The 12,157-nt window shown below is 33.6% G+C and overlaps 2 protein-coding genes across 2 annotated transcripts; both read left to right on the forward strand.

Annotated features, from left to right (window-relative positions):
• The first annotated feature begins 3,272 nt into the window (after positions 1–3,272).
• On the forward strand, positions 3,273–4,306 carry LOC141673316 (uncharacterized). The gene is made up of 2 exons (XM_074480052.1): positions 3,273–3,841; positions 4,027–4,306. Exons 1-2 carry the CDS (start codon positions 3,273–3,275, stop codon positions 4,304–4,306), a joined length of 849 nt encoding a protein of 282 aa, XP_074336153.1.
• Positions 4,307–8,570: 4,264 nt separating this feature from the next.
• On the forward strand, positions 8,571–10,163 carry LOC141672484 (putative purine permease 4). The gene has a single exon (XM_074479097.1). The coding sequence runs from the start codon at positions 8,828–8,830 to the stop codon at positions 10,046–10,048; it is 1,221 nt and encodes a 406-aa protein (XP_074335198.1). The 5' UTR covers positions 8,571–8,827; the 3' UTR covers positions 10,049–10,163.
• Positions 10,164–12,157: the final 1,994 nt, after the last annotated feature.

Genomic DNA, 12,157 nt, shown 5'->3' on the forward strand with positions numbered 1-12,157 from the left:
ATTACAGTGAAACAATCTCTCAATTTTTATTGTGTTACCCTGAATATTACTAGTGATTGGTACATTTTGTTGGCTTACAAGGTTTTTGATGATAATCCAAATATAATATAGTGGGAGTATTACAACAGAATGATTCAACGGGATTGCAACAGAATAAAATCCGAGATTAATGCAATGGAGTTTCCAGAGACATTCTAGCAGATTAGGTTTAGGGTTTTAATGTACATCTTAGTTTGACTGGATATAAACTTCTTCTGAACAAACCCTATCTTAAACTTAGTTTGAATATTTCAAATACTTATCTTTAACTAAGTTTATCCATTTTCAAACACTCTAACAGATTATTATCTTCACAATTTTTCAATTGTTTTCAAAACCATACTTGATAATGTTTATCTCATCACTTGTTTGAAAACAAAATCTGTTAGACTTTGCCTATAAATACAACTCGAGTATTTCAGATTTGGACTAATGCTTTCACGTCTATTATGATATATTTTCTTGTTCATTTTTCTCCAAATACAAATCCAGTCGAACAAGATATAGCGTGAGTTGTAATCAATTTGTTTATTCTTGTACTCGTGTATTCATATCAACTTTGTGTCGGGTTGTGACAAGGCTTGATTTCAGAGCATAGCAAGGTAGCTAGAAGGCTAAAGAATAGCAGTGGTGGGTTAGGTAGCAAGGTTAGCTTGGGAAAGGGTTTCTTTCAAGTGCTCTATTTGTAATCAAGGAAAAGACTGTAAGTTCTTTTATTAAAGTTGATGTAATACATTTTTTATGCTAGTTGGCATAAGGACTTGGATGTAGGCCATAGACTAGGTATAAGGGCCCCGAACCAAGTGAAAACTTTTAGTGTTTTTACTTTATATAGTTTACAGCATATTGCATTTATTTTACTATTGTCTCATTTGTAAAAGCACTGTCCCATTTGCGTAAGAGACTCTCCAATTTACTTTGTCAGTTAGAATATAATACATATTTATCGAGCCTTTATATTTCACATTTGTCTATGTGGGATCGAATTTGACCTACCCTCTTATTTTGTTAGAACTATTTGTTAAGAATTATTATTTGATAGGTACGCGACAGCCTATCTAAGCAATATATATTAGATGTATTATTTAAATACATATTAAGTGCTATTTAAATATTTAATATTTAATTATGCTCAAAAGGCATTCAAGGACTATATGTTTAACAATGGATTGGATCCTGTTAGAACCGTTGGAGACTTATTCACCTAGACAAACAAAAGGCAACAGGCTCCTGTCTTCAAAAGGTTGGATCGTATGGTTGGTAACTCTTTGTGGTTTCAGACTTTTACCGAAGGAAATGCTTTTTTGAAAGCTAGAGGTCTAATGGATCATAACCTTATCTTGTACGAGGAGCCTATGCAGCTTGCTAAATTTGGTAAACCATTTCAATTCTTCAATTTTATGATTGATGTGCCAGGATTTATTGATCTTATTTCTCGAACCTGGGCCCGGGGTTGTAATGGTAATCCAATGACTCAATTCAACTTTAAACTCAAAAATGTCAAAAGTGCTCTGCGTGATTTCAACAAGGAACATGGGAATCTTCATAATCTTGTGAATTATGTGCGTGCCCAGCTTACTGAGGTTCAAGAAGCTTTGAGCTCGGATAGGAGTCCATCCCTTGTGCAACAAGAGCTTTTGCTTAAAGAAAAGCTTAACACAACCATTCTTCAGGAAGAACGCCTCCTTCTTCAAAAGTCCAGAGTTAAATGGATGCATAAAGGTGATGGGAACAACTCTTTCTTTCATCAACAATGCAAGGTCAATTAGAATCATAGTAAGGTGCTCAGTTTGCTTAATGTGGAGGGTAACTTAGTTCATGGTCAACAGGAGTGTGCAAACGTAGCCGTTTCTTACTTTTAAGACTTGATGAGCAATACTTCAACTCCAGATCCAATTGACCTCGATTTGGTTGATTGCAACACCATCAATGGTGATCAGGCTAGGCTCCAGGTGGCTCCTATGATAGATTTAATCATCTTCGAGACCTTAAAGACTATGAAGCGTAACAAAGCCCCGGGTCCTGACGAGGTCAATGTGGAATTTTTCATGGCCACTTGGGAAATCACGGGGTCTTGCTTCTGTGAAGCCGTGAAACACTTCTTTTTAACAAGCACGATGCCAATGGGCACTAATGCAACTTTTTTATCCCTCATTCCAAAGGTCAATACTCCGTCCCGAATGCAAGATTTTAGACCTATTTCGTTATGTACTGTTATGTATAAATGTATCTCGAAGATTATAGCTTCCAGACTTAAGAAAGTTCTTCCCAACATTGTCAATAATGCTCAGTCTGCTTTCATTCCGGGGAGATCAATCTCTGATAATATTCTTCTAGCTCAAGAATTATTTCGAGGTCATGATAGGGAAACGGGGGCATCGAGATATGCTCTTAAGATCGACTTGCACAAGGCTTTTGATACTATTCACTGGAATTTCATTCTAGCTGTTCTCAATAAAATTCAGATTCCGGGCGAGATGATTTCCTGGATCAAGAGTTGTATTTGTACCCCGAGGTACTCAGTTAAACTTAATGGCGTGATTCATGGCTTCTTCAAAGGTACTGTGGGCATCAGACAAGGTTATCCTATGTCTCCATACATTTTTGCCCTTAGCATGAATATTCTTCCATGCCTGCTAGCAAAAACTCCAATAGGGTACCAGCATCACTGGAAATGCAAGGATCTTAACATTTCTCATCTGTTTTTTGCCGATGACGTCTTATTTTTTGCTCGAGGTTCCCGGGATTCTGTTTTGCACATAATGGATAACCTATCCACTTTCTCTGATTGGAGTGGTTTGAAACCAAGTGTGCACAAAAGTAATAGTTACTTATGTAACTGTGACCCTGGATTTTCTAGCTGGTTTGATGACACTTACTCCATCCCGAGAGGTTCCCTTCCTGTTAGGTTCCTCAGAGTTCCTTTGATCTCCTCTTAACTTTGTATAAACGACTGCATTCCTCTAATTAAAAGGGTCACTTCTAAGTTGAATTCTTGGGCAAACTTACTCCTTTCCCTTGCTGGGAGGGTCATGCTTATCAGGACTATTATTCAAGCAATTCAAAGTTTTTGGTGCAACCATTTTCTCTTGCCCGCAGCTGTGCACCAAAACATTCAATCTTTGCTAACTCGTTTTATTTAGAGGGGCAACATAAATCAGAAAGGAGGTGCCAAAGTTGCTTGGGATTTTTTATGCTTACCAAAGGAGGAGGGAGGTTTGGGTTTAAAGAACATGGTGCACTGGAATAAGGCCCAATTGATTCACCACTTGATCAGAATTGTTACTAACTCTGGTTCTGTGTGGGCTTCTTGGGTGAACAAGACAGTGTTGAAGAATAGGCACTTCTGGATTATGGATATTCCCACAGACTGCTCGTGGATCTGGAGGCAAGTTCTTAAACATCGAGTTATGGCTTTATGGTTCATCACTTACGATATTGTTAGTGGAACCTCGATTTCTCTTTGGTTTGAACCGTGGTGGAACTCTTGTTGTCTTGCAAACTCAGTTACTGCTCTTATCATTAGCCAATGTTTTCTCTCTGCGAATGCAACAGTCGCTTGTGTCATCAATTCAGGAATTTGGACTTTACCGAGGCCTAATGCAGAATTCACCACACAGACTTTTTACTCACCAGCTGGCTTGAGGACCATAATCTTCCACCTATTCATTCCAGTGGTCGTGATCATATTTTATGGGATGGTTTGGATGCTTCTAAAATCAAAACATGGCATATATGGTCCTCTATTCGAAACACAGGTCCTGTGGTCCCTTGGCACAAAGCTGTATGGCATAGACTTCAGGTTAACAGATATGCTCATCACCAGTGGCTCACTTGTCTAAATCGGATCAGTACTTTGGCTCGACTTCATAGATTTGGTCTTTCTAGTACACAACAGTGCTTTTTCTGTATCCTGGGTAGAGAGACTACTAGTCACTTGTTTCTTCACTGTACGTACAGTAAGTGGAACTTGATGCAAATATTTAGGGTTTTTGACATCCCGGTTTCTTATCATTCTTGGGTTGAATTCCTGGTTAGCTTAACTGAGCTGGAGGATAAGCAGAAAGCTGGAACCATTGTTCTCTGCTATGCACAGGTTTATTATTATCACATTTGGAGGGAAAGGAATGTGAGGGCGCATGATAAGGGTATTTTTGGCCCATCAAAGCTCCTGCAAGAGATTTTCCTTGATGTCAAAGCTAGACTTAGTGCTTCTGGTTGGTATAAATCTAATAGGCCTGATTTAGACAATTTTGTTCGCTTATAATTGCTGCTGTTAGGTTGTTTTTGTTACTTTCTATCTCCAATCTCTCCCAGAGATTTGTTATAGATAGTCTTTTCTATGACCTGTCATAGATCATAGGGTGAATCTCTTGTATAATCTTCTCTTTTTTCTCTATAAAATCGCAATTTAGCAAAAAAAATTATACTCAAGTCTTATTTAGTTTATTAATAATAATATCAAATGACCACAAATAATGAATTGGATATCGTCGAATCCCACCATGATCTCTCTAGACAATTATACAGATTTTGGTTAAAAAAAATACTGCTCCACCACTTTCAAAATTTATTTTATGTGAGAGATTAATTTGAGGGATCAAAAAGCAACGCCTGTTTCCTCCGCATCATCACTCACTTACCCACCTGCTCATTTCTTGATCTCTTCTTTCTCAAATGTGAAGAATGAGTAAGCTTATATGTCATTTTAAAAATCATCCGTTGGTTTTGTTTAATAATAACCAAACTATATCAGTAGTAAAGAAAATACAAGACAGAAATTGAATAAGAAGGTTAAAAGTTATCATTATCCTTTACATTTAAAGATTAGCATTACCCTTTACATTTTTCTATGATTTGGTGGGTTACCCTCTATATTTTTCTATGATTTGTTTCGTACGAATCTCACCTAAATTTTAAATATTTTCGAGCTATATCACAATTAAATTCATGTGGGTTACTCGCATAATTTGTTTGTTTAATTATGCTAATTTGTTACACATGGTTTCCTCCAATTTCTAATCTACATTAAACATTATTTACGATTAAATATATGTATCCTCCCCTTGTATATTCAGTAATAAGATTGTTCATTTAAGTAGGAAAATCATAACTGAAGGTTTCGAAAATTATGACAGGCATGATATATTATACATATATATTTTGTCAGTGTAGTAAGACATGATTTTGGAAATTCATGAAATATACATTAGTAGACAGATATATTACGTGAATGCATATTGGTTAATTTTGTAAACATGATTTTGGCTGGTTTGGCTGGACATTCAAATTCTCATAAATTATAGTAATAGTTTATCACGGTCTCACAAATTTAATTAAGTATAATCATAAAATATACTTAAATATGTAGAGTTCTCTAGTAATATTTAGTTTTTTAACATATTAGAATTACTAGTACAAAACTGATTTTAAAAAAAAATTTATGCATAATCAAAATATGTATTTCCTTTCATACAAAATTGGCTGATTGCAAAACTTAACTTTTAGCCTACGTCCCACAGAAAATAACTTCATTTTTTTCCTTTTCTTGGTAATTGAGAAAATAACTTCATTTTTTTCTTGGGTGGTGAATGATTGTATTGAGTTCCGTACATGAGACAATAAATCATGCATGCATGTTAATTGGACAATATTTGATTCGATTCCCTCTTTTAACAGTTCAGAAACACATTTTCTTCTTGAAATGTTTCCATTTCATGCTTTAAGAAACAATCTAACGTCTCAACTTCTACTAGGTAAAAAAATTGACCTACCCCCACCAACAATATGCACATTACTTCAATATTTATACACACGCATTACTTTCACAGACATCGGTGCATATGTCAACAGGTAAATCAACCTTTACAACACAGCCGACAGAAAATTTACGCCAGTTCTATTGGAAATACTTTATTTGCAACCTAAAACTTTTATTATTTATGCTCCACCTTCAATTTTCAAAATACGGTCACAATTAATTAAGCATTCGTCACCAATTAAAGTTTCACTTGAAATTTCAAGAATAACACGTACTTATGCCACCTATAAGTTTTTTATTCATAAGATTTTTTTTCTAATTTTTACTGATCATACATTTTTAACCGAACATTATCACGCGAAATTTATGAAATTAGCAATAATAGAAGAGATGAAAGCTCGCCACCAATATGAACTAGAAAATAGTTAGAAGTTATATAAAATTAATATAAAAATATGAAATTAAATGAAGAACGAAATAAATAAAGTGTAGAAGTTGGTTCAAGCAAGAAGTCTATAAAGATTCCAAGTGACAGCCACAAAATCACTCGCGGAGGTATCTCTAGACGAACTAGATTCTGTTTCTGAGTCTCTGACTCCATTTTGTTCTAGTTGAAAGTCCTTCTTTTATATATAGGCCGATAAATACGGTACTCCCTCCGTCCCGTTAAATTGTATACGTTTGATTTGAGCACAGAGTAAAGGGTAATGTTATAAGAAAAAATAAGAAAAATGGGTAAAGTGGTGGGGTCAATTAATATTAAATATATAAAATTAGTGTAGTGGAAGAAAGTAGTGGGTGTAGTTAATTTTATATGATAAATTTTTTACTATTTTTAGTAAGTTTTGAAATGTATAGAATTGAAATTTTAAAAACGAAAGTGTATAGAAATGAAGTATATACGCATAGGCTATAGCCTATATGCCATATAGCCTGAGGATTTAAAGGAACACTACACACCTGACAATTCCTTTGCATACCTCATCTTTCTTTTAATCTTTTTATTGATAGTTCCATTCTTATCTTCCTCTCAATCTCACTCCTATCATTATACATTTACAAAGACCTAAACTTTATTGGTGACTTACTACAATTTCTCATAATTCTGCAAATGTGTGATTTTATAGTTGCTTAAGTTAGTCTCTGTTTGTAAGAAATTAAAAATTGAAAATATCTAAATAGGTGCACTAGCTAAGTGCATATATATGCACTCGGATGTTGGAGCCATCATCATTTTATCTGATGAAATATGACAACAATCAAAAATAAGAGTCCCGTTCTTCATCAATGGAATATAAATATATTTTATAATCTTTTATGGGTTTCATTTATATGCTAAAAAAAATTGGTAATAAATGATCGACAACGATCGTTTGTTAATACCCGCCCAACCAGCTATATAAATTATTTTAATTTTCGTAAATTATGAGTTTTCCGAAACGCAAGCCTTTTTGTAACGTGATAAAATATTGATGAAATTAAACCCAGATAAAAATATTAAATCCAACTAGAAGTCGAACTATTTGAATTTAGAGTCCATTAAATGAGTAGGCGAAATTTTGTAGTCGAATTCGAACCCAAAAGTGTTGAACTTGCTAGCTAGTAATCAAGATTGTTGCTCCTCTTTTGTCAATAGGTGCAAGTTGAAATGTGTACAGAAACACAAGCACTATACATGTGCTTGTAAAGTGGTGATGGGATAGTATGATAATCATCACTGCCTGAAGAAAGAAACAAGTGAAAACTGGATGCTAAAGCGAACAAGTGAGGGGTTGAGTAGTCACTACAGTCGTGTCAGTGTGAGTGTGAGTGTGTATGCTGTTTCACATCATCCCCCATTCTTTTTCAAACTAACATACATTTACAGCTTCATCATTTTTCTAAATGTTCTTTTTTCTGTGCAAATTCAAATCTTAAACATACAATTAACTTTGAGTAACTAGCTCGCCACAATAAACCAAGGTAACTGTTTACTTATGATTTATTTTTTTTTACTTTTTAAATATTAAAATCTAAAAGATCTTAAATATTTCAATAAGATTTAAAGTAATCCAAACATAGTATTTATTAGTTTTCGTATTTATTCTATGTATCTATGAATCTATAGGGGTATCAAATTAAGATTTCAGATTATTATGGCCTTATTTTAGAGTTAGAAACTTGAGGAAAAATTAGCAAATTCAACCAGTTTATATTTAAAATTAGAGGTTTGATTACATAAATTCTCTGATATTAAATATCTGATCGAAATAGAGATTTGGACCGGAACCGTTTATTGTGAAAAACTATTTGGAGGAGTTTAATTCAATCGGCTAAAAAAACAGTTTATATACTCAATAATTGATTTAATCCACTATGTACCTCTAACAGCTAATTATCATATAGCTAGGGCATATAATTAGTACTCCATCTTCCCCCCTATATTGTATATATTGTGGAATGAGAGCTCGTTTTTAATACTCCTCTAAAGTATAGTTCCGTAAATTTTTTAATTTTTTTTCTTCGAATAAAAATTTGATGTTTGAATTTTAATATAAAAAAAATTGAAAAATAGATTATAAAGATATACTTTATATTTATTTTAAAATGCGTGTCGAGCATTGAAAAAACCCGTATACAATTGAATGAAAGAGGGAGTAATATATATTGTTTTCTCAATTGATAATAAAAATTGAGCTTTCTGTTTTCAGTTTTGGGGTATGTCCCCAATAATCATGAGCTTGCCCTCCTGTATCTCCTCTTATTTATGTAGAAATTGTAATTCCTTGAGTGATCATGTAATGATAGCACCTCTTTTGTTTCATGATAACGTGGATATACCTATTTTCAATCATTTTGGATCCTCCTTGAGCCCCTAGCACCTATTTGCACTAATCACCATCCCAAACCCACATTACATGTAAAATCTACCCCCTTTTAAGTCACAAACACATACTTATTTTGATCAAAACACATGCACCTTCCTCCTCCAACACATATATAAGTACACACACACACAACCTAACTTCTACCCATCTCTCCATTCAAATGGAAACCTCATCCCAAATACATCATCACCCCCAAGTGAAATATAACAACCATCCATTATCTCCACCGTTACGCGGCAGAGACGACGAAAAGGACGACATTATCATCCTGACTACCGCCACCTCCACTAAGACCACCAAAACCTACATGTTACTCTTAGTATTAAACTACATGTTCCTTTTCATAGGGTCAGTTTCATCAAGCTTGCTTTCAAAATTTTACTTCAATCACAATGGCTCTAGTAGATGGGTCTCCACTTGGGTCCAATGTGCTGGCTTCCCTCTACTAATTCTCCCCATTTTTCTCCCTTTTTACCTCTTCAAATCAACTCAAAGAAAGCCCTTTTCTCATGTCACTCCAAAGCTCTTTCTATATTCACTCCTTATTGGGCTTTTATTGGGACTCAACAACCTTCTCTTCTCTTGGGGAAACTCTTATTTACCGATTTCAACATCTTCACTTCTCCTCTCTTCTCAACTCACTTTCAATCTTATTTTCTCAATCATCATTGTAAAACAAAAGGTCACATTCTCAAATCTCAACTGTGTTATACTCTTGTCTTTAGCTTCAGTCTTATTGGGCCTAGGTTCATCTCATGATAGGCCCAATGACTTGACCAAAGAAAAATATTTCGTAGGTTATTTTTGTACCATTGGCGCCGGCTTATTATTTGCCCTATACTTACCATTAATGGAAATAATTTACAAACAAGTCTATTGTTATTCTATGGTAATGGAAATGCAGCTGATCATGGAAGCTGCCGCAACCCTGCTAGCTACCGTAGGAATGGCGTTTAACGGTGGCTTTTCGGAGATGAGACGAGAGAGTTTACTAGGGTTTGATTTAGGGCAACAATATTATTGGTTGACAGTGATAGGTAACATAGTGACATGGCAGTTGTGTTTCATGGGGACAGCAGGGATGGTATTTTTAACCACGGGGCTCACCGGAGCGATATGCATGACCGCGTTAACGGGTGCGAATGTGATCGGAGGAGTGGTGGTTTACGGTGATAGATTTGATGGTGGCAAGGCAGTGTCAGCCGTGTTGTGTGGGTGGGGGTTTTGTTCATATGTTTATGGATTGTATGTGAAGTCTAGAGAAGATGAGAAAGCTGAGAAAGTTGTTAGTGGGGAAAATTATGATTATGATGATCATAATCATAATTTTAATCATTGTCAAGTTCAAAGGTCGGAGATGTGTGAGGTTGTTGTCGCATGATCATTAGGCATAATATAAAGCTACTAGCATTTCTCTTGATTAATATATGAGTAGCCAAAGCCTAGAGGCTTTGCATGTATATTAATATTATGCCAAAATGTGGTGTTAAAAATGTCGTTAAGTGCTCAATTGTGATTTTTTCATTTTCGTAAATTACTGCTAATGGGTGCATTATTTCCTTTACGCAGTACCATAGAAGTGTTAAATATAATTTAAATTTTATTAAGAGATCTAAAAAAACAAGTATACATATACAAGATATGTGAGCAATAAATTATTTTGCAACTTTTTATTAAATAATAAATTTTCTTTTTCTAAATATATATATTTATTTATCAAAACTACGCACTTATTTATCACATTCTGATTTATCGCATGATGAATACTTTCTGAACAACTCAAAAGCATTAACATTTAAAAAAAACTCAGATGCATGAAAAACATAATATCTCTGTTACCTTGTTTTTACTTCATTAACGAATAGTTTGAACGCATCAACGCAAGTAGACTGAAAATTGATAATCGTTTTAACACTTTGTAGTTTGTATGTGTGTGTTACTGACTGTATATATCTATGCGTACGACGGCAGCATATGAGGTACGTATATATGCCTAAAGGGGTTCATATCATATAAATTAATTAATTAATTAATGTGCAATTAAGAATTTATCTACGGTGTTCGTATCATTAGGATCACACTCATTGATTATCATTACTAATATAGCTAGTGTCCTTATTCCTTGCCAAACTAATCTCATTACAGATTACTGACGACTATATATGATTTACCAGTGTTTACATAAAATCCATGACATATATGCATGGTAAATGGACAACACTTTATACATCCAGCAAGGTGCTTGCTTTCACTGATCCGAGAACTATCTGATTATTCAAATACTAATATGAGATTACGGAATGAGCATTACTTTACCATTTCGAAGTTTTAGTATGATATCAGAGCTCTCAGTATACAACAGGAGTTATCGTGGCACGATAGACATATAGATGTCAGTAATTTATTTTTCGATCCATAAATAGACTCTCGAACCAGGTAGAGGGTTAAATACTAATATAAAATTATCGAAATGATCGTACACTGCTACATTAAATTTTTAGAACAAATAGCTCTTTCACATGTAAAGTCCAAATTAACTACGATCATACTCATTTCTCATCAATATCATTTCCCACTTAGATATTTCTTATCATTTTTTATTCATAAAAATTGAGTTATTTTATACTGATTTTGGGTCATTCATTTTTGTTGCAGTGCATAGATCCTTATCATGCGTAAAATTATAGACAAAAAGGTTTTTGAATGTAGAATTTTAAGGTCTTCGTATTGAAGTTTTGCCTATATATGCAGTAAGGAGATCAGGGGATCAACCCATTTAAAATTTTAGCCCAATGAAATAGTAAATATAAACTTAATTAGTTTGAGAAAAATACTAGCTACTAATTAAGGGCGAATTTATGTAAAGGTCAATCGGGACACGTTAAGTCACATAACAAATGTGAGTTTTTATTAAAGATTTTAGATAAAAATGTGTATATTTTATAAAGTGCCTCCATTGAAAATGGCTAAATGCCCCTTTTATACTACTAAATTTTCATAATTTGAGTCATATTTAACTTTTTTTATAATTATATGATTATAAATTGGAAATTAAATAAGGCAAATACTAATTTTTAGAATTTTAATTTTAATTTTTAGAAAAAAACCTAGTAAAAATGATATTCCCTCCATCCCATTTTTGCATTCACTATTTACACATATTTCGATACTTTTATAAAATATAGTTTTATAATATTTTTAAATTTTTTTTCATAAAAGTCTTAACCATAAAACTTTTATTTAGAAAAGAATAATTAAAAAAATATTATGAAATTATATTTAAATAAGATTTGAAAAACGTGCTAAAAAATAATTTAAAAAATCTAGTAAAACTGAGGGAGTAATATTTTATGAATTTAAACTACTAATTTGTAACATAATCACTTAGACGATGTTTCACAAAAAGGCGATGAATCACGTACATGACCTTAAGCATTCTAACAAATACCGCGAAGAATGAGAATTCAACCAAGTGTATTTAAACAAGCTC

This window comes from Apium graveolens, chromosome 7 (assembly GCF_009905375.1).
Source record: "Apium graveolens cultivar Ventura chromosome 7, ASM990537v1, whole genome shotgun sequence".
In the NCBI taxonomy this organism is placed as follows: domain Eukaryota; kingdom Viridiplantae; phylum Streptophyta; class Magnoliopsida; order Apiales; family Apiaceae; genus Apium; species Apium graveolens.